At 34.7% G+C, this 23,959-nt stretch overlaps 1 protein-coding gene across 3 annotated transcripts in view; it reads right to left on the reverse strand.

Moving 5' to 3' along the window:
* Nucleotides 1–23,959, reverse strand: part of STXBP3 (syntaxin binding protein 3) — a 53,128-nt gene that overhangs the window by 26,562 nt on the left and 2,607 nt on the right. For all 3 annotated transcript variants that reach the window (XM_082462654.1, XM_082462653.1, XM_082462655.1), the window contains exons 2-8: nucleotides 16,198–16,247; nucleotides 15,492–15,573; nucleotides 12,368–12,444; nucleotides 9,682–9,760; nucleotides 8,341–8,441; nucleotides 3,491–3,645; nucleotides 91–181 (exon numbers count right to left, since the gene is read on the reverse strand). In XM_082462654.1, the coding sequence (XP_082318780.1) occupies nucleotides 91–181; nucleotides 3,491–3,645; nucleotides 8,341–8,441; nucleotides 9,682–9,760; nucleotides 12,368–12,444; nucleotides 15,492–15,573; nucleotides 16,198–16,247 (635 nt within the window). The remainder of the gene's footprint in view (nucleotides 1–90; nucleotides 182–3,490; nucleotides 3,646–8,340; nucleotides 8,442–9,681; nucleotides 9,761–12,367; nucleotides 12,445–15,491; nucleotides 15,574–16,197; nucleotides 16,248–23,959) is intronic.

Here is a 23,959-nt window from a genome sequence, read left to right on the forward strand (position 1 = left end):
AATACTGGAAAATGAATGAACAGTTTCCTTGGTTTATAAAGAAATAAGACAGACTTTATGCATAACCACTATTTGTCTTTTATATGTTACCTTTATTAGGCTCTTTTCATCAATCTTGTAGTAGTTTTCAAGTTTTTTTTCAACAAGCTGAGCAAGCTTACTGGCATTATCTAGAGGTTTACTAGAAACGGAAAAAATGTTCAAACAATTATCTTTCTTTCAAGACACACTTTACAATATCATCAAGTTGAATTCTAAAATTAAACCATAAATTTATTCATTTAAAAGATTTTATAAACATGGAGAAGTTCAGATAATACATCAAATATAATGCTATATCAATTTGTCTGGATTTTATCAATGTAAACCTTATCATTCATTTGTGCTTCAGATTTTTTTTCATATGAAGGAAATATTATAAATAAAACCGCAGTCCCTTTATTCCCCTCCCAATTCCTGGTCTTTTCCGCCACCCCTAGCTACCCCCACTCCAAGGCAACTACTATCATGAATTTGATGTGTATTCTTCCTGTCATTATTATTATACATATGTTTACTGTTTTATATGTGTTTTAACAGTATGTTTTTACTGTTATATATATGTGTGAGATCTATCTATGTTGACACACATATCAAATTTAATCATTTTAGTTCTATATAGTATTCCATCATATGATTTATACTGGATTCTATGCATTCATTCCCCTAAAGATGGACATTTAAGTCATTCTCAATTTTATACTATTGCAAACAACATTGAAACAAATATCTTTGTACATACATCTCCATGTACATGTTTCTCTAGATATATTATTTCTAAAAGTATAATTGCTAGATTATATGGTATGTACATTTTCAACTTTTCCAGATATTACCATATTACTCTCCAAATTACTTGACCAATTATCTCTCCCACTAGCAGTATGAGATCTCCCTACATGCTCTCTAACATGCAGTCAACTTTCCAATATAGTCTTTTGCAGAAAATCTTATATACCACTGTCTTCTAAAATGATAAAATCATACTCTAAATTGTAACTTCATGACCAGTGACATTAGTATAACTTCCGAGTCTACAAGAAATTGTTGGAAAAGGCTCTTCAATTAGCACACCAACCTCAAAAATGGAGGCTCTCCTTGTAAAGGGTTTCAAAGTGTTAAAGGACCTTTAGGTTTTATACCTCAAAAGTAAATAAAGCAGCAACTATAAAGAATAATTTATTACACATTTTGCTTTAAAATATTTTCAAAAGGAAATAATTTCATGTTAGAATTACACTTGAAAAGTCCATGAGGCATAAAAGAATACTTTGTGAAAGAACAGGTAGGATTCTAAAAGCCTGATTATTTAACTATTACAGTAACTCCAAACAGGTCCAAAGGTGAGCTATTAAATTATAAATTGGCCTCAGTTATCCCTCAGTATCCACAGGGGATTGGTTCCAGGACCTCACTCAGATTTCAAAATCTATGGATGCTTAAGCCCCTTTTATAAAATGGTGAAGTATTTGCATATAAACTATGCATATCCCCCATATACTTTAAATCACCTCTAGATTACTTATAACACTAATACAGTGCAAATACTATGTAAATAGTCATAAATACAATGTAAATGTTATGTAAATAGTTGTCTGCATGTAGCAAATTCAAGTTTTGCTTTCTGGAACTTCCTGGAATTTTGTTTTTTTAATATTTTCAATCCACGATTGGTTGAATCTGAGGATGCCGAACCTGTGGATATATATGGCTGACTATATTACATACTCATTTCCCTGAACAGAGCCAAACACCAAGAGCAGAAGCTTGAACAGAGACTGAACTCTAGCAGGAGATAAACAACGTAAGTTCAGAATGTAATTAGCATATCACCTATAAGAAAAAGAATGTTTCCAACACCTGAGGTAAGAGTGAAGAGCCTGTTTGGTCACATCTGATTTAAGGAGATTTACTGTATTCTTTCTAAGTAATTAACAGAAGATTTTTTAAATGGTCAAGAATAATGAAACTTAAATATAAAGTACTAGATGAATTTGAAATTAAACAATTCATCCAACTACCTTGACAAATGTCAATGTTTAAGTTAAAGAAACTTTTAAAACAGAAACAAGTGACATAACTTATTAGTTGTAGTACAGTATATTTACGTCTACTAGTTTATTAGTGTCATACACTATATTGAGTTCTTTACAGATATTAACTCATTTAATTCTAAAAACAACCTTATATGGTGAGTACTATGATTGTTCCCATTTCATAGATAAAGAAACTGAGAGCAGAAGGATCACACAGCCAGTAAGCAGCAGAGATTAAAATCCAAGCTGTCTGGCTATACAGAACAACATGAATGTCTAAGAACATAATACTGAACAAAGCCAGAAATAAAAAACATCATAACCCCATTTATACCAAGTTCAAAATCAGGCAAAACTAAAATATGTGTTAGAAGTCAAGATAGTAGTTACCTCTGGGGAGGAGACAGGGGGTGACGACTAGAGGGGATTATGAGGGGGGCCTCTGAGATACTGTTAGTATTCTATTTCTTGACCTTGGTGAAGTTAGATGGGTATGTTCACTTTGGAATGATTTATCAAGCCATATAAATATAATTTATGCACTTTACAGTAAACTTTATTTTTAATAAGAAGCAAATAAATAAAGGTACATAGTACTAAAGTCAAACTTTAACTTTTAAAAAACTCCAAAAATCGGGCTTCCCTGGTGGCGCAGTGGGTAAGAATCCACCTGCCAATGCAGGGGACACAGGTCTGAGCCCTGGTCCAGGAAGATCCCACATGCCGCAGAGCAACTAAGCCCGTGCGCCACAAATACTGAGCCTGCGCTCTAGAGCTCGCGAGCCACAACTACTGAGCCCACGTGCCACAACTACTGAAGCCTGCACGCCTACAGCCAGTGCTCTGCAACAAGAGAAGCCACCACAATGAGAAGCCTGCGCGCCACAACGAGGAGTAGCCCCCGCTCGCCCGCAACTAGAGAAAGCCCATGCGCAGCAATGAAGACCCAATGCAGCTAAAAATAAAATAAATAATAATAATTAAAAAAAAAAAACAGAAAACCTCCAAAAATCTATTTAAAATGGCTACTGGAATTAGATACCATAGATATTTAGATACTATAACCAGTATCCAGATACTATGACTATTTAAATTTGGTGGAAATTCAATAAAACATTAAATGTAAGATGGTATTCCCCATAGGACAACAAAGACATTCTTCTAAGCATTCCTTAAACTCATGAAAAATATACATGTAAACCATACCAAATTTAAGCTCTGAAATTCAGTAATAGAGGCTATTAGTTACTCTGAAATTTAAGCCTTAAACTTTAAATCTCCTATATGTACAGCATAATTTTATAAAGAAAATAAATTCTGCAAACCAACACACAAAAGCACAGAGACATTACTTACCTCTATACCAAAGAGCAAATAGACAGCATAACATATAAAGGCACCACTGAGTGTCTTACCTTTTATATCTTACTCCAGGATTTTCATCCAGGGTAGCACATACTGTGACTATCTGCTCAGCCATCGCTTCCATGATGATATCTTTTCCATTTGCATTACTAGGGTCTGGACTGTAACAGTAATAGAATGCATCTGGTACATCAAGAGTATATACCTAAGTTAGGCCAAAAAAAGTCACACTGTCAATTTAGAAACTTGACTAAAAATATATATCTAGAAAAACACAGCTATTCCTTGGGATTCTAAAAAAAAATACTTGCACCAACCATGCTGTTTCCTGAAACAACTGTGTCTTTACCTTAATCAAATCTCATTTTCTCTGTCATCTTGATTTCATCCTTTATTTCTTTTCTCACTCTCCTTTCCTGCTTAGTCTACCTCTCTCCTTCAATTCTTGTTTCATATATAGATTGTACTCTTTGATTTTCTCTACCTGTGCAGCAGATGAAGAAATCTGAGGTAGTCAAACAAAAATAAAAATCTAAAACCTGGCACAAAGAAATAAAACAAAGCCAAAATTGGTCTATATATTTGACATACATTAAAATCTTAACCCATTAGAGAATAACCTAGAAATTTTCCAAAGTTGATATATATCTTCAACTCTTTAGCTTATACTCTTAATGTCCTTAAAATAGAGACATACTTCCCCAAAAGACACAGCATTGTGCCAGACATAGTACTGGTCTTACGATATATACAGTGAAACCTCACAAACATTTTTCAACTAACAAAAGCATTTACTTACATGCAAAGAATTGGATTAGAGATTTACTATTATTGTGTTATTTGAAGAATACAAAAGAAAGAGCTCTCTAATTGGAGTTGAGATTTTCCCATTAAATTAATTTTAATTTTGTTTTTTAAACAATGATAGTAATCCCCCTTAGCCTAGGATAATGTACTGAGTGTAAAAGTAGACATGTAATAAACATTATAGGTTTACTAATGAATTACGAATAAACTTCCCTGCACTTCCTTTCACACAAAGTAATTCGTTTCTCTGAACATAACCCATCACTAACAGCAGCAGCCTGAACGTAGACTGAGATTTAGCTGAAGCTAATCCACTTATGTCTGTGTTGCTGTATTAACAAAGTCTTAGTTGCTGTATTAACTGTCAACAAGCACCCTACAGCTGGACTGTGGCTTTCTCATAGCATTCTATCCCATTGCAGTAGATAATATCTGTTCAAAAATATTTATTGCCCTCCCTACTGGGCCTCTCCCTATGGGAGTATACTTCCCACTCATTGATATCAGGCTTGCTATGGTCATTGGAATGTGAGTAGAAGTGACATGTGCCACTTCCCTACAGAAGTTTTAAAAGCCATTGTATGGCTCCACCATTTCTCTTTTCCCTCTGCTATGTCCCAGACAGGGGCTACTCCTTCAGCCTAAGCCCCAGAATGAAGAGGATGTAGAGCAAAGCCCCAGTCAAACCACAATGGACACTAACATGAAGGAGAAATAAACTTTGTTGTTGTAATGCACTGTGATTTGGGGAGTTGTTACCACAGCTTAAATTAATCTTAGCTATTATCTAATACTCTAATGAACCAAATACAATTTTGGAGCTGGTTTTCATTCTACACTCACATCTTCCCTTTCCTTCCTTCTCCTCCCCCCACTTTCCATCACCACCATGACATGTTCCTTTAGACTATTACTAAATGCTTTCTTCATCTCCATGACCCACAATCAGCTCCTTAAATATAGGAACTCTCGCCCCACAACCTCCACCTACTTTTCTTGCTAAATTATAGCCAGCTTAGCGCTGTTTCTACCTAGATACAATCTAGCACCCTCTCCACTAACTATACCAGACTTTTTGTACTCCCTGAGGTCCACTGTAAACAAACTCCCTTATATTCTTTAATGCTTTCCATCTAATTGCCCTAAGGTATATGTGACAGCATTAATTGCCTTAAACCCTTTGAAAGGGAAAGAGAGCTTTCTTTAATCCCTTTGACTCATGGATTCAGGAGGAGTCAACCACTTTCCTCTCTATGCAACTTTGAAATATGATGAATGTCCAACTTCTCTTCTTCGGAAGACTATCATATCTGACTTTACCAATTTCTCCTCAACGATCACCCGACTTCTACTTTTCCGTAAAGACTTTAGGACTTTTCTGTACCAGCCCATTTTCTGCCATCACTCTTGATGGAACCTGGTGCCTCCTACAACCTGGTCCCAACCTACCTACAGACACAGCCGTATCTATCATACCATCACCCATTATAATCCTTATTCCTGCTGCTCCCCTGCACTTTCCTGCTTCTGTATCTTTGCACTCACGCTATTCTCACTTCTTAGAATATTTCTTCCCTCTTCATTACTACCTTATGAAATTCTATCTATTTTTCAAGTGTTTTCTCATTTTCCTAGTAAGAATTAATCTCCTCTTGTGGCAGACTATGAGCTGCCTCCTAAAAAACCATTGTTCCCTTACTTTTCAGTAATCATACCAATTATTTGGGGTAGGCAGCCATATGCTTGGCTAAAACACTACATTTCCATTTTCCATGCACTTGGGTATTGCCATGTGACTAAATTTTAGCTAATAAGATATAAATGAAAATGTACTTTCTTCTTTCTCTCCTTCATCCTCCTTCCTCAAATGAGAATGTAATAACTCTATAGACATCTTGGATCACGAGGGCCATCCCTAAGAGACCAGGCCCCTGACAATTTTGTAGAGCCAGCATACTGGCCTTACATAGCCCACTTCCTGACTTTTTGTATATTAGCAAGAAATAAATTTCCAACTTGGTTACACACTGAAAGTTTAAGTTGTCCTGTTATATGGAGTTGAACCTAATCTTAACTGATATTGTTTTGAAGATGTGTAATACTTTGTATCCCTTTCACAGCTCTCAGATGAGGGTGGGGCACATATCTTGATCATCTTTTCATAGCATACTCTTTGCATCTAGAAGACAATGTCCACTGCACATGATCTTGATAAATGCTCACATAGGCCTTTGCTTACAGCTCAAAGCAGTTAGCAGTATTTCATTTATATCTTCACTTGCAAACAAACAAAAGGTCACAATACAAAACTGAGAAAATTACAATTTTCACTGTAATTTCCCCATAACAGTTAAATTTATTAAGTAAACTCCCTTAAGATATTTATCAAGGAAGTAAATTAAAAGAAAAAACTTCTTAGGGGAAAAACATAGCCAACAGATAGGACCTTAAATAATCACAACATTTTGCAAAGACTGGTAAGTAGAAGAGTCTCATGAGATTTGTCTATACACACAAAGACAAGTTATTTCCATCAGCCATCAGATTAGTCAGATATATACACAAACCTCTCCTTCAAATACAGCAATTACTGAAATTTACTGAATTCTGAGGCTAAAACCATATTTATCTTCTGTGCAGCAAGCTGCTCTGGACACATTTGTAATATTTATCACACCACTATTTAATCCCACATCATTTTAGGAAGCCCATTGTCACCCTACACTGAACTTACATATCATATTAAAAAGAATAAATCTAAAGGTAACCTTTGGAAAACAGTTTAATGTTAAGCAGATATCTTAAAATTTTACAAACTTGATTATGGTCTTTCTTTGTCAAAAACAGCAACAGCTTAGGGACTTCCCTGGTGGTCCAGTCGTAAAGAATCTGCCTTCCGATGCAGGGGACGCAGGTTTGATCCCTGGTCGGGGAACTAAGATCCCACATGCCACGGGGCAACTAAGCCCACGCGCCACAACTAGAGAAGAGAAAACCCGCATGCCACAACTAGAGAGAGAAAAACCCACACGCCACAACTAGAGAGAAGCCCGGGCACTGCAAAGAAAGATCATGTGTGCCTCAACGAAGATTTCACGTGCCGCAACTAAGACCCGACGCAGCCAAATAAATAAATAATATTAAAAAAAAAAACCACACAAAAACCCCTCCCAAAAAACCCAGCAACACCTTAAAAGAAAAAATCATTATCCAGGACTATTCTATTTCTTAAAATATTGACCTTAGAGTTCCAAACAACAGTAAACTATTTCAATTCTATGAAATGTTGTAATCCAAACACAGAGAACAGAGCTAAACAATGCACTAGCTGTGTGATTACGGCAAGCTACTTAACCTCTTTGATTTCCTCATCTTTAAAATGTAGATAGAATTATCATCTATTCATAGGGCTATTGTGAAGATTACATGCATACATTTATGTAAAGCATTTAGGAAAGTGTCTGACACAGAGAAAGTACTATGTGCTTGCAATTATTAATTGAAGGCTCATTAACTATTCCAAAGGCAAAACAAATCTACAAAAATCCTTCATTTTATAAATTAAAATAAATAATAGTTTATATAACATCACGTAAAAAGTTTATTAAAGAACTTTGTTTTAATATCACAAATGGTTACAGAAGCTAAAAGTATTTATCTCTTTGGAGTCATTTAACAAACATTATGCTAAAAATCTTTTGGTTTCATAATCTGATAGGGCTGTAAACCTTGACACACACAGGACTTAGTGGGAGATGTGAAATTTGAGTCCACTTTCATTATTAATGTTATATTCCAAATTAGTACTCATGTTCCTCCCTTCATCAGAGGAAATGTTTATTCGTGGATTGTTCAAACTTCGCCAAATACATAACATATAAAACATCTTTAGGATAAACCTTATTAACAAATAAGCTCATAAAACTGAATTTTAAAATCCATTATAAACTAAACTTAAAAATAAAAGGCGTTTGGGTCTTCTGAGCACAAGCTGCCCATTCTCCTTGCTTGACCCTTATAACAAACCTTTCTCTGCTCAAAAAAAAAATTTTTTTAATAAAAAATAAATTAAAAAAATAAAAATAGAAAGTACCTGCGATTCAAGTGGAATGAAGGAAATATTTATTTCTTTACATCTTCTTATTGTCTTGGAGCAAGAAGCCTTAATTTTGTTAAAGAGACTATCTGGGCAAACTGAGAGGGGAAAAAAAAAAAAATCAAAGCATATAACTGCATCTAAATTTTCATTCTTTTGAGTAAATCATTCCAACATCCAAGAATATTTATTTTTTATATATAATTACTGACTTTCACAAAGTAATTTACTATGAGGACAGAGATAATATGTAAATACTGTTTTTCACTTTATAGAACAGATGCATTCTAGTAATGAGGGCTGTAATACAAATTCCACTTTCCCCATTTGTATCCACTGCAACCTAAGATATATTTCCTTAGAGAGCTGCTAACACAGCAAACTAAAATTGTTAGGAAGGAAAATCAAGTCCAAACTAAGGACTTAATAAACTTTCACAGGACTTACAGAACTTCTTAGGAATTTATACTACTTTTCTAAATCTGCCACTAAGTGCAGCCACACCACACAAATTTTTAATTTTTCCTTGAATTACAGGATATCCTCTAGTGTCAGGAAATTTTCAGCCTCTAAACTAGTAAGTTCTGGACCTTAGAACCTGTCTTTTCCCCCCTTTTACTTAACTGCTTATATAGTTTCACTAAAACTAGGTTGGAGTATCAACCACTGGCTTCTGCTGTCTTTTAACATGTTGTTCTTTACCCTCAAAATTCCTTAAATTAAAAGAGGCTTCATACTCATTAAATTTTATCAATTCTATAAACATGAATTTCTATATAATAAGGTTACTTAAATGACAAATACTTTTGATATGGCCTTTTACAAAATGCAAGCTACTACTAGGTATGAGATAAATAAAAATTTACAGGAAAAATAATATAGAAAGCTGCTTTTTATTTGAATGTACAGCATAGAAAAAGAAATGTGATAGGTTTTTTTCCCTTAATATTAGCAAACAGATGGCAGTTTCTTCAGTGCATCTCCCAAAGGGTCTTATTTTTTTATTATATAATCAAATCCCCAGTTGAAACTTTTATTTAAAGAAGAATTCTTCCTGTTATTGGCACAGAATTTGAGGGCTAGCCCTCTCCATCAACCCCCTCACCCCTGTATACCAGCAAAAATGACTATCTTTTGAAACTAGTTTGGAATGATTTAATTTTCTATCACCTTACCATGAATTAGCATAGAAATAATCTTATATTTTTAGATTCTTTCTAACCTAATTAGAACAAACAATAAATAGGAAGTCACTAGTACTAAAATAGCATTACAAGAAATACTTCATAATTATAGGATTTGAAATAATGAAGCAATAACTTTTACAAAGCTACTTACAGTCAGTGAAGTAGATATACGCTGCTTTGTATTTGTTCTCCGATTTACTTCCGAAATCACGTAAAAAACAGTCTACAGACTTAAAAAAGGTTAGATGTTAATATACATTTTATCAAATACTAATTTAAATATGCTAGCTTTTGAAATAACTAAGATTATTTTGATGATAAAGTAAAACCTTAACTGTCAAAAGATTAATTTATAAACTGATCTTTTAAGATGCTATGTTGTCTAGCCAGTTATAGCTAGAAGCATAGTAAGTAGTAAGGTAAAATGTATGAACAGAGTGCTGTTTTGGTGACGAGGAGCTCTAGGAATGATCAAGTGACTGAGAAGCCGAAGCAACATAAAAGACAAGACCACTGGAAGATAACAGATCAAGGAATTGAGAAGTCAATGAACGTACTGAAAGTATTACCTACAGGGAAAATGAAACCATCCAGACTATGACTGGAGAACTGCTGAAGAGACTGACAGTGAGCTAGGAGCTAAAATTGTCAAAGGGGATTAGAATGAAAAAGCCAAAGGCTGGCAGACTGCAAAGAGGAGGGAGAGCAGGTAATATAGTCTAACAGTATTTGCCTCTATGCTGGTAGTTTTAAAGATACAGTAGCCTGAAAGCAAAAATGAAGAACAAACAATTTAATTCTCTCTCATCCATCTGTTCCTTTTTCTCCTCCTGCAACTCCTAGAACTAGTATATTTCTGTTAGAGCTCATGAATCTATCCTGCAAGTCTCTTATCCTTCCCCTCATGATTTCAATGATTGTTTTTTTGCTTTGAGATACTCTATTTTTATCTTTTAGACTATTAATTCAAATTTCCATAGTGATTATCCTCTTCAATTAACTATTTAACTGAGAAAATACACTTCTGAGCTTCAGAAAGTTTATGTGCTATACCAGACTCTCCTTAAGTGTACTATTTTTCTGTTTGGGTTATCATCCTTCCCTCCAAGCCCCTATATGTTGCTAGATGTGCCCTTTTTTTCATTCTTACTAAACCGTCTCTCTCTGGCCACCTGACCTAGATGTGTGGTTGCTTCTCTTTGTCAGCTCACTTGAAGCTTAGGTTTAGTTGTTGGAGTATCCTAAATAGAGGCAGTACCATAAGAAGAAGAAGGCAAAGAGGAAGGCAAAGAAGTTTCTCCTCCTGAGGGCTGTAGGTATAAAAGCAAAAAAACCACCCAACTGACCTTTACCCTAGGGTTCACAGATCTCTTATACACAAACTCTTCCTGAAATCTGTCATTTTATGACCCTTGCTTGGGAACTCTCTGATGCTGGTCTCCACGTGCTCACACAGCCCCTGAGGAAGGAAATCTCACACCAAGTTTCTCTACAAGTACCCAAGGAGCCCAAGGCCTCACATGCACCCAGAGGCCTATAGAACCCAAGAGGTAATTGATTCAGGACAGGAGGAGAAACTGGAGTTGGTTGTGGTAGATAAAGGAGTCACATTCAGGTACCATTTTCTCTGAATCCTTTGATTCTTTACTGAATACATAATTTTGTATCCCGCTTTTGTCACTAACATTAAAAATGAACATTTATATAGATCATTAAAATTTTCTAGAAACCTCATTTTCAATGGCCACATGGTCTTTCATACCAGTATTTGTTAATGCTAAGAATTTATCTGGATATCTTTATTGCTTTTGAAATTTAGTTTGACCATTTATTTGATTTTTTTTTACAATAAATTCCAAGATTCAGAACGTTTCAAGGTTCTTGATATGGCAAATTATTTTCCAAAAAGGCTGTATTAATCTATACTCCCACTAGCAGTACATAGTAGTTTCTACTCCATTAACCATTGATAATGGGTATTGACAGCTAGAATAGGATACATAGATAAATAAATAAATGTCTACATATACACACTTTTTTTTAATCCCTCTGCCAATTTAGTAGGTGAAAATGGTGCTTCTTTCATTTTTTCCGATCATGAATTTTATCTTATAAAATTATATTACGGATAAGATATAAAACGTCATTAAAATCCACCAGCAGCCAATATGTAGAGACCATATAGTAAATGTCTGGGTTTTTCCCTACTGTCTGCTCTGCTAGAGTTAGAAGAAATGAAATTGGAATTGCCAAATTAACATTCTTATTCTAAGAATAAGCCAAAGGATGTGTTGGAAAATGCATTCTCAGATACTATACAGAATAAAGGAATTTGATACTTTATATGGCTCTAAAGTTTTGGCTTTAAGTATGAATTAAATCATGGTTAGATTATAAAGAAATTCCTTTCCCATAAAAAATATATATATACATACATATATGCATATATACATACATATGTGTGTACACCCATACATATATGTATACTATAGGGAAGTCACTAAGATAAATGAAAGATTAATCCAAGATCATTTCTTTTACATACATTTCCATCCTCCTAAAAATTATGGTTGAATAGAAACTGCATGGGTACAAATTATTGAAAGAAACTCTATCATTTTATATAATTAAATTCTGCTTTAATAGATGGGGAGAAAGGAATTCTTTCACTTAAATATCCTCATTTAGAAGAATACAAATGAAACAATCTTCTAACACAGGGAGACTCTCCTAAGCATCTAATAAAGGACATTTTATTACTTTGAATTTTCTGAGAGAAAATCATGTCAATGGTGAAAATTTTGAAGAACATACTTTTTAAAGATCAAAACACTCACCTTTGATGTTGGAGAGATAAAATAAAGAGCTTTCATTTGTCTGACAGGTTCTCGATTCTTATAAATATTCTCCACAACTAACCAAAAAAAAAGTCATTTTATATAACCAAATATTTATACACTTGAAACAATTTTTAAATGAAATTCACCTTACTTTTTTATTTATAATAATACAGAAACACAATTGTATATCCTGGGCTTAACATTTTCTTTGTCTTCATTTGAAAAATTAAAAAGTCCTGAAAATGTGTCTTCCCTAAACTCTGGGCTAAGTGCTCATCATGAGAAAAAAAGATAAAGCAGCTATTTGGTAGTTAGGTCTACCAGCATAAGCAATCAACATGCCCTGAAGAAACCAAGAAAATGCATTTAAAATTAAAATATGTACTTCTTTAAAAAAAATATTCTACCATAATAATAGAAAATATAATATCAGAAATCAGGCTAAGCATGAATTATCTGTTAAACCTCATAATAACCCTTTATGTATTTTACAAATGAGGTAACTGAGGCTTAAAAAAGTTAAGAAACTTATCCAAGTTACACAGTAAGAAAGAAGAGACAGGATTCCAACCCACATCTGTCCAACTCCAGAGTCTAAGTTTTTAACTGCTATAACATTCTTTAAATAAATTGCCAATTAACTCTTTTTCTTTTAAAACCACACATTAATATAAATCATTTTTTCAACAATGAAATATTGCCATAATTTAATCAATTATATTTTTATTATTGAAATTAAGAACTTTATAAATAACTAATATAAAACAAAGTGAATTTAAAACTAGTAGGCCCTAAATTGTCAAATTAACTATGAAGGCTATATTAAAAAAATACTAACTTAAAGTATCATTCTACAAATCAAGAGAACCATCTTTCAAGATTCACGCTGGCAAAGGGCCTAGAAAGAATTTAAAACATTAATCTGACATGCAAGGAAGGCTACTGTTGGACTTCTCTTTTAAATACGATGATTCATTTTCTCATCCCTAAATTTATACTAGTATAGTATAGGTTTATCATAGCTTCTGTTAGAGAGGATATCAAATAAGATTTCCGAGGAAACAGTTAATTTTATTTTTATCTCCACTCCCAACAATTGTAATTTCACCTTTAAAAGATTATGGTTAAATCTGTGTTAATTTACTTTTATTGCTTAGTGCCCAAAATAAAGTGTCTTACAGTCATCTTATGCTGTACATACTATGTATTATGTTTGGTGAGTAACATACGTGTTAAAATGTTGTAATATGATTTAGAACACAGACTTTGAAAAGATTCTGAAATGTCTGGTTATCAATAGCAGAAAGTGCCACTTCTTCAATTCACTGAAAAGTGGGTATCTATTAAATGATAAAAAAGGAAAGGTTTTTATGATTATTCCTATAATAGTGACAAAGGAATAATCTAATTCCCAGTCTATTTTTTTTAAAAGGTTTTTACTTGACTTTAGTGGAGACACTGAGGTAGCATCACAAGTGTATTTTTTTCTCATGTTTTTTAAAAGTTCCAAGACACACTGAACATTTTCACAAATGACCTGAACACAGACAGAAAGTCTGATCACTGAACGGCCAATGCAGGTGAGCTGATGTGGAACTCAAAAGAAATGTGACATGTTCAAGTTAGTAGATATGATTATGATTAAATCAGAGCAAACCTAGGTGACTGGAGGATATTGAGAACAATCCACAGCAATATGCTCCATGATATACAGTCCTATATAACACTTCCCAAAAAAAGCTTCTGTGGTCAAATAAGTTTAGAAAACTGAATACTATACCTATTCGCAGGGGATCCACATTATCTGCTAGCATATAAAAAACTCCAAAATGTCCTAAAGAAACCTGGTTAGCTTTGTTTAATGCTGTTTCCCAAACTAACGTGGCCACAGAGTCCTTTCCTTGAAGAATATCAATCAACACTGAACACACAGTAAGAAACAATGGTCTATAAAAATTCAATAAAACCTCCTTACAGTGCAAAATGGTTCTGTAGCTTCATAGTGCTGTACACATATTATCAAATGGTTCTCTAACTGCACATCAGAGAGACCTCTGGGAACGTAAAAAAACTTAAGTGGCTTAATCAATATTACACTTATCTAGTCAGTAGAAAAATCAAGGCTTTAATCTTCTAATTTCTAGTTCAGAGCTTAATTTTCTACTGAAGGTCATAAAGACCACAAACTGTATATGTAATCAACAATAAAAGATTATTTTATTAATAAATATCAAAAAGTAAACATTGCTAAATTTTTTAGGTAATCCTCTCATTCTACACAATGCTCACGCTTTCTTGAATACTGGGTGTACTTTTGAACCTCACAAGTTAGGAGTGACAGAGGATACAGATACTATACTAGAATCCAAAATATAAAAGAATTATATTTGACTTTGAGTCCCAGTTTTTACTTTACAAATCGGGGTATTAATATCTGTCTTTAAAGGGCTGTTATGAAGGCAAATTTAAATAGATGAGTTATATAGATGATGATATGATTATGAATGTTATAAGATATTGGTATTCTCCCCAAAATGTAAGAGAAATTAAAATCTCATTAACACAATCCTGCCCAGTGGAAGATAGCAACTGTGGTAGTGTGATTTTTTTTCCATAATCCCACACTAATGCTGATTTAAATTTATAATTAATAGCCTCATTTCTAGGTAATAAAGAGAAACTTAAAAAGTCAGTATTATACACTTGTAAATATGTACAGAAGTTGATTTTATGACATAAATCTTACTATTCATTTAAAAACAATATATGAAAACCACAAACATTAATCAAAATACTAAGGTAAACCTAGTGCATCAGCATACAAAACTGTAACAAATACATAAGAGTAAAAAATTTGAAGAACAAACTCAATAAGGCAACTTAGTCTTGGTTAGGGGTGCTTAATTGTATGTCTCAGCTGAGGGAAAAAACTCTGACTTACAGAGGTTATTCTGAAGATTCACAAAGAAAAGAATGTCCAGTGTAATTATTATGGCTAGAATTACTAAAAAAATAAAACATAACCCCCTGAGAAACACAATTACTAAAATTTATTAATACTTCAAACTCTCCCAATCATAATAAAAAAAAGTTTTTCATGATGAGTATTTGTAACACTTACCAGTTATACCCTCTGCTAGAAGATCTGTCATTTTGCAACACGATGCCAAAAGCTTAGTGGTAAATTCATCTAGAAGCATTATCTTAAAATGAATATAAATTAAGAAATACTATCAGCATTTGACTGCCAAGAATTCACAAAAGACAGAATTTAATGCATTAAACCTACTCAAACTTATAAACTTTTTATAACATAAAATTAAAATATTAGGACAGTGGGCAAAATTATCTCAATTCATTTAACTTGCATGACCTAGAAATTTATTTCCTCAATATACGGACATATGATATTATACATAAGTAAGCAAATAGAAATATTCTCATTTTGAAGGAGAGAACTTGTTCATTTTAAATGTATGTTATGTTTAACACCAAATTTTCTTAAAATTATAAAATGCCACTTGTAGAAAAATAATTGTTCTAGGCACCGTTTTAAGCATTTTACATGGATTAATTCATTTAATATTTACAACTACCCTATGAGGTACTTCCATCCCCACTTTATCGATAAGGAAACAGAGGCACAGAGATGTCAAGTAATTTGCTCAAGAAGCCACAGTTAATAGGAGGTAAAGCTAGGATGTGAACGCAAGCAGTATGGTTCTAGACCCTATACTTTTATAGAAGTATAATAAGTAAAATATATAGAAGTCCTCAATAAAGGCTTCTAGCTTCATGCAAATTCTATGTGAGTATGCAAATTCTACCTTCCATTCGCCTTCTTTCTTGCAGTCATCAAACACTGTTGCTTTTATCTCTGCAAAGAAAAAGAGAACTATTTAGGAATCTTAATCAACAGTCAGAATAACTACTCAAAATGCCCAAGATGGCTGGGGAAATATCAACTGGAATTGCTCAGCTACATAAAAAGCATATTCACTTGTTAAACTCGAAGTAAAAATCCAGTTTGCTTTAATACATAATCTATATGGTACATTTAAACTGTAATATATTTTTAATCTTTGAGAATAAAAATATTATTAAAAAGGCTAGGGACTTCCCTGGTGGCGCAGTGGTTAAGAATCCGCCTGCCAATGGCAGGGGACATGGGTTCAAGCCCTGGTCTGGGAAGGTCCCACATGCCACGGAGCAACTAAGCCCATGCGCCACAACTACTGAGCCTGCGCTCTAGAGCCCATAAGCCACAACTACTGAAGCCAGTGCACCTAAAGCTCATGCTCCTTCACAAGAGAAGCCACGGCAATGAGAAGCCCTCGAACTGCAATGAAGAGTAGCCCCAACTTGACGCAACTAGAGAAAAGCCTGCACGCAGCAGCAAAGACCCAACGCAGCCAAAAATAAATAAATTTTTTAAAAAAAGGTTAACATATTTAAAACATATTTAATTATATATTAATAAACATATTTATTATATAATTTAAACATATTTAATTATATAAACATATCTGGAAAATATTTCTGAAAGTAGTATCTGACTTGGTTTTTCCTATTTACTTAAATCCTAAGTAAACAAGATGAAAACAAGAAACTGGGACTTCCCTGGTGGTCCAGTGGTTGAGACTCTGCACTTCCACTGTAGGGGGCAAGGTTCGATCCCTGGCTGGGGAACTAAGATCCCACATGACACCGTGGCCTGGCCAAAACAAAAACAAAAAACCCACAGGAATAGCCCTAACTGGCCCATTGCTAAATTACATCTGACAATCAAAACTAGATAAGTAAGTTTCTTCCTGATTTACTACAATTTTCAAAAATGTGTCACAGCATTAGGATACAAATATTCAGAATTTATTTATAATCAGTAAATATTTATTAATGTGTTCCTTGCAATGATTTTCAAAATTAATCTAAACATATATTTTAAATTACTAAATAAAATACACATAGGCAATTCACACAAATACCTGTTATTCTACTTTGTAAGATAAAAATTTCCCACATTTAGTGTTTTATTAATTCTCAGTTAACTTTGAAAACTGTAGTAATGTAACACATAAAATACAATTAAATGTAAATTACAGTAACTCTTGTTTTTCATAAATTCTTTTTTTAAATTTATTTATTTTGTTTACTTTTATTTTTGGCTGTGTTGGGTCTTTGTTGCTGCACGTGGGCTTTCTCTAGTTGCAGTGAGCTGGGGCTACTCTTCGTTGCAGTGCGTGGGTTTCTCATTGTGTTGGCTTCTTGTTGTGAAGCACGGGCTCTAGGCACGCGGGCTTCAGTAGTTGTGGCACGCGGGCTCAGTAGTTGGGGCTCGTGGGCTGTAGAGCACAGGCTCAGTAGTTGTGGCGTATGGGCCTAGTTGCTCTGTGGCCTGTGGGATCTTCCCAGACCAGGGCTCGAACCTGTGTCCCCTGCATTGGTGGGCAGATTCTTAACCACTGCACCACCAGGGAAGCCCCATTAATTCTTGATAATGAGATACTTATATAATTCATTTAAACTTTTCTATTTCTTAATTTATATTTAAGTTAATGCTTTTGGAAATTTACCAACAAGTTTTTGGCACCATGTTAAAAAATGACATGTCCAAGCAGAGGGTATATTTAATAAGGGTTACTGATACTCATCATAAGAATTGTGATCTGAAAGGTTTTATTGTGATTGAGAAGGTGTGAAAGTGTTAAGATATATTGAGGCTTATATATGTTTGTTGGGAAGATTATGATGTTATATAAGATTTATGGCAAAAGCCTGAAGTATTTAACCATAATTTAAGCCTAAAGCAGTGGATTCTGGTATTCTACAGGCAAAGAGGAAGGATTTTCTCAAGTAGCACTGAGGCACTGAAACATTATGGTACTTCCCTTTCTAAGCTTGCTTTATTCCTGTATACCTAAAACAAGCTGAAAATCAAAGACATCTTGCTAATTTTTGCCGAATTTATGTCTTTTTCTTAAGAAATGAATGCTCATGGAATTTATGATGGAACAGACTGAACAGCTCCCTAGCTGAACTCATTCCAGTCTATACCACCTTAGAAACTGCACTGTCATATATGGCAGAAACTAGTCACATGTGGCTACTGAGCACTTGAAATGTGGTTAGCCCGAAATGGGATGTCCTGCAAGTATAAAATACACACCAGATTTCAAAGACTTAGTACAAAAGGAAATTTAAAATATCATTTTGTATGTTGATTACATGTTTCAATGATAACATTTTGGATAGATCAGGTTAAACAAAGTATATTTTAAAAATTAATTTCATGTTTCTTTTTACCTTTTTTTTTTTGATTTGGCTATCAGAAAACTTTAAGTAACATATGTGGCTTGCCGTTATTTCTAACTAGAATCTGAGGATACCTTAGAATCTGAGGATACCAAGCCAGTCAGTGTTAGCATCTCAAAAATAAATGATAAAGAGATAACTAGTTTTGTGGACAGAGATTAGGGGCATACATGAAAAGTGATGTGGTTACAGGTAAAATGTGTTTGGAGGAGTCAAAGGAAATCACATCAACTAATATTACAGAACTAAAAAGGTATTTCCTCTAATTATTAATGAGAATTATTTAACCTTATAATCCATTTCTCTTGCACCCTAAATATGGATACATCCCAAGATTCAATTCTCTTACTTTTGCTCTGCTTGCTCTATACTCTTCCTCAGAGACCATACTCATCATCAAAGTTTCCTCTAACAGATCTTCCCTTTAATTTTTCCCCCAACTTTATTGAGATATAGTTAACATATAACATTTTGTAACTTTAAGGTATACAATGTGTTGATCTGATACACATATACTGCAATATAATTACCTCTGTAGTGTTAGTTTACACCTCCATCACCTCACATAATTACCATTTCTTTTTTGGGGTGAGAACATTTAAGATCTACTCTCTTAGCAACTTGCAATTATATAGTACAGTACTGTTATCTATAATCACGATGTTGTGCATTAGATCCCCAGAACTTACTCATCTTCTAACTGGAAGTTTGTACTCTTCGACCAACTTCTCCCTATTTCCCCCTAACCCACAGGAATCCTTCAATTTTCCACAAATCCTCATCTCTCCTTGGACTTCTTTCCATTACACAATACAGGTTTAAGCACCTATGTGCCTCAAATTGAGATTAAGTGCCCTAAAAACTGCTCTAGACTTCTCCATTTCTATGAGTTTTATTGTCATCTTCTTAGTCATAGTCTTCGGCTATTTCCTCTTTCCTCCATTTCTAATCATTAGGCTGTACTGACTGTTCATTCCGGTGACTGCCGCTGTCACCAGCATTGCCTTGATTCTCATCATCTCTCATTGAACTACTGCAATAATCTCCTGTCTGGATTTCCTGCTTTCTAACTCCAACCCCTTTACCTTTTCCAATTCATTTTTCACACTGTTGTCAGAGTCATCTTCCTGAGGCACAGCCCTGTTATATCAATACCCACCTCAAAATTCCCTCAAATGCTCACTGTTACCTACAGAATAAAATCTAGACTCTTACTATTCAACATCCTCCATCAACTGGCCTCCACCTAATCGCTAAATTAATCTTCCACCAGTCCAGATGGTACCCAATTAATGACCTATTAATACCAATTACTCTATCTTTGCTCCTTCTGTTTCTCCTATATATAAAAGGAAATGTATTTAAAACTGTAACACGAAAGAGGATGTGAAAACACTGAAAGGAAAAATAAAAGGAGAACTAACAAAGTAGTGTATAGCATCAGCAATGCCAAGGTATACTTGCACAACTATCTTTAATCACAGAGAAACTAATAAACCTGATAAAAATGCAAGAAAAACTGATTTGCCTGGAAAACAGGAAATGAACAGGTAAGAATCTTTATAAAGGTAATCCCAGGGGCCTGGGACAGAGGTAAAAGTAATACTCATTACTAGTTGAATAAAAACAGATTGACCTGCGCTTCCCTGGTTAGCGCAGTGGTTAAGAATCCACTTGCCAATGCAGGGGACACATGTTTGAGCCCTGGTCCGGGAAGATCCCACATGCCACGGAGCAACTAAGCCCGTGCACCGCAACTAAGCCCGTGCGCCACAACTACTGAGCCTGTGCTCTAGACCCCACGCGAGCCACAACTACTGAAGCCCGCACGCCTAGAGCCTGTGCTCCGCAACAAGAGAAGACACCGCAATAAGAAGCCTGAGCACCGCAACGAAGAGTAGCCTCCACTCGCCACAACTAGAGAAAGCCTGCACACAGCAACGAACACCCAACTCAGCCAAAAATAAAAATAAATAAAATAAATAAATTAAAAACAAAAAACAAAGAACAGATTGACCTGTTCATGGGAAAGACCACTTAGGGCTTTCAAGGTTTATTGTTTAAAAATTTTATGAAACGGACTTCCCTGGTGGTCCAGTGGTTAAAACTCTGCCTTCCAATGCAGGGGGTGTGGGTTCGATCCCTGGTTGGGGAGCTAAGATCCCACGTGCCCCGTGCCAAAAAACCAAAAAACATAAAACAGAAGCAATATTGTAACAAATTCAATAAAGACTTTTAAAAAAATGGTCCACATCAAAAAAATCTTAAAAAAAAAATTTATGAAACAATATGAACAATATGAAAACTGAAGACTAGTATAAGACCACCTAAATATATACAAAGGCAAATATTAAAGCAATTATTTCTAGGTAGAAATTTAGTAAATTCTATATTTATTCTTCAAGCAAATACTTTACAATTAAAAGTCTGAAGGGGGACTTCCCTGGTGGTCCAGTGGTTAAGAATCCACACTCCCAATGCAGGGGGCCCGGGTTCCATCTCTGGTCAGGGAACTAGATCCCACATGCCGCAACTAAAAAAGATCCCGCATGTGGCACCAAAGACCCCGAGTACCGCAACCAAGACCCGGAGCAGCCAAATAAATAAATATTTTTTTAAAAACCAACAAACAGCCTGAAGTGTTCCTCTCTTAAACATAAGGGTGTAAAGGTAAAAAGCCACCAGTATAAAATTGCTTGATGGCAATGTAAGTCAGAACAGTAGTTACTCTGGGGAAAAGGGTGGAATTTGGCCTTAGAAGAGTTATGGGGTGCTTGGAAACATTCCATACCTCAATCTAGGTGGTAGTTACATGAATAAAAATTTATCCACCTGGGACTTCCCTGGTGGCGCAGTGGTTAAGAATCTGCCTGCCAATGCAGGGGACACGGGTTCGAGCCCTGGTCCAGGAAGATCCCACATGCCGTGGAGCAACTAAGCCCGTGTGCCACAACTACTGAGCCTGTGCTCTAGAGCCCGTGAGCCACAACTACTGAAGCCTGCGCGCCTAGAGCCTGTGCTCCACAAGAGAAGCCACCACAATGAGAAGCCCGCACACCACAACAAAGAGTAGCCCCTACTCGCCACAACTAGAGAACGCCCACGCACAGCAACGAAGACCCAATGCAGCCAAAAATAAATAAGGACTAATAGCTAACTAATAAGGACCTACTGTATAGCACAGGGAACTCTACTCAATACTCTGTAATGACCTATATGGGAAAAGAATCTAAAAAAAAAAAAGTGTATATACATATATGTATAACTGATTCACTTTGCTGTACGCCTGAAACTAACACAGTATTGTAAATCAACTATACCCCAATAAAAAAAAATTAAAAAAAAAATTTATCCATCTGCACATTTAGCATTAGTGCACTTTACGCTAGCATTATACTTAATGAAAACTTCAGGAACAAGAAAATGACTTCCTTTCAGCACTGTTCTAGTAAGTCCCCAAAATGCTGATGACTGCTGTTTGAGAAGGAGGAAAAAAAACCTTTCAGCTTTAGTAGCTCACCACTGCTACAGCATGTCTGAACAATTTAGCTCCAACCTACCTTTTAGTCTTCATCCCCCTATTTCTTGCAACAAATACTCTGTACTCAAACAAAAGGAATTATTCCCTCTTCCATAAACAATCACATACTTTCACATCTTTGGGTCTTGGCTCAGATTTCCCTGTCTGGCAAAATCCTACTACCTTTCACTGTTACCTCCTATTTGGAGTCTTCCCTGATCCACTCGCAGAGAGGAAATAATTCCTTTTTCTTCTCTTCTCCCATGAAACTTCTTCATGCTGCTAATATAGCACTTAGTACCTATGTACCTGTCTCCTCCCACTGAATTGTAAACTCCAGGAGGTCAAGGAGTATGCACCTAGAATAGTGGGCAGCACAGGGTAGTCAATAACTACTGATTTAAAAGAATACATGACTCTGCAAATATCCAAAAAGTAAAAGAAGAGAATTTTGCTCAACAAGATAAAGAAGTGACCAGAATGAAAAAAGACATAAAACAAAGATAATTGATTAAAACAAAAAACAAAAATATATTTTATACATGCCTATATTTGCATAAATAAGTTCTCAAGGAATTTATAAGAAACCTGAGTGGTTGTCTCTGGAAAAGGAGTCTGGGGTCTCGGTAGGGATGAAGATTAATTTTATTTTACAGTCTTTTCTGTTATCAAAATTTTTTGCCACATCAAGGTATTTAAAAATGATTAAAATTGTTAATTACAAAGATTTCGAAGGAGGAGGAAAAAGTTATGTTAATGTTAACTGTTTAAAAAAAGGAAGTCACAAAATGACAAATAATAAAAAATATATCTGAAGCTATATAAGGTCTAGAAGAAAAATGTGAAAAAAACCCAAAAAGCTTATGATTTAATGTGTAAAGAACTGGCTCAGATAAATACATTCTGATTACTTTTATTTGTAATTTTACTAGGTTCATTTTCTCTAACATTTCCTCTAAAATATACAAGGTGAATTACAGACATTAGACTATTGCTTATAGACAAGAAAGAAAATAGGCTATACTGAATAAGGAAAAAAACGTCATAGGTGGCTTCAACTTGCTTTATGGTCGATTTAATTATTATCATTTTGCTGTGTGTTTTTCAAATAAAGTTCATCAAATTTTTATTTAAAATCTTTTATCAGTGATATTTTTATTACCATTCTCCCCCTGTAGCAAAAAGTGGCAAATGAGCAATACCAAGCACTAGAAACTTTTACTGATTTTAAGTACGGGAATTAGTTTTGTAAATAAATGTAGCCCTTTGCATTCAAATATTAAATTTTTAAAAGGGGTTTTAATGTGGTCCCTAAAGGCTGATTCCTTCTCATGTTTTAAAAGGGGTTTTAATGTGGTCCCTAAAGGCTGATTCCTTCTCATATTTTGTGGTCCCTAAAGGCTGATTCCTTCTCATGTTTTAGGTCTCAGCTCAAATGTCACCTACACAGAGAAACGTTTCCTGATCCACCTACCTGGACCAGTCCCTTTCTATATATAGATATCACAGACTGAAATAATCAAATTTATTCTTTGTTTACATACTTATTTTCTATTATTCCCCACTTGAATGCAAGATTCAAGAAGGCTGGGAACTTGTCTGCCTTCTATTGCTGTATTCCCATAGGAATTCAATAATATTTATTGAATAATGGGGGAAAATTACAAAACTGATCTACTGTTTTCTTTTCCCCACTGCTTACTTTTCACAAGCATTATTATCCATTGCATTCTGCCAGGGCCTGTTTGGAATTTAAA

Source organism: Balaenoptera physalus (genome assembly GCF_965194825.1).
Source record: "Balaenoptera physalus genome assembly, chromosome: 1".
Taxonomy (NCBI): Eukaryota; Metazoa; Chordata; class Mammalia; order Artiodactyla; family Balaenopteridae; genus Balaenoptera; species Balaenoptera physalus.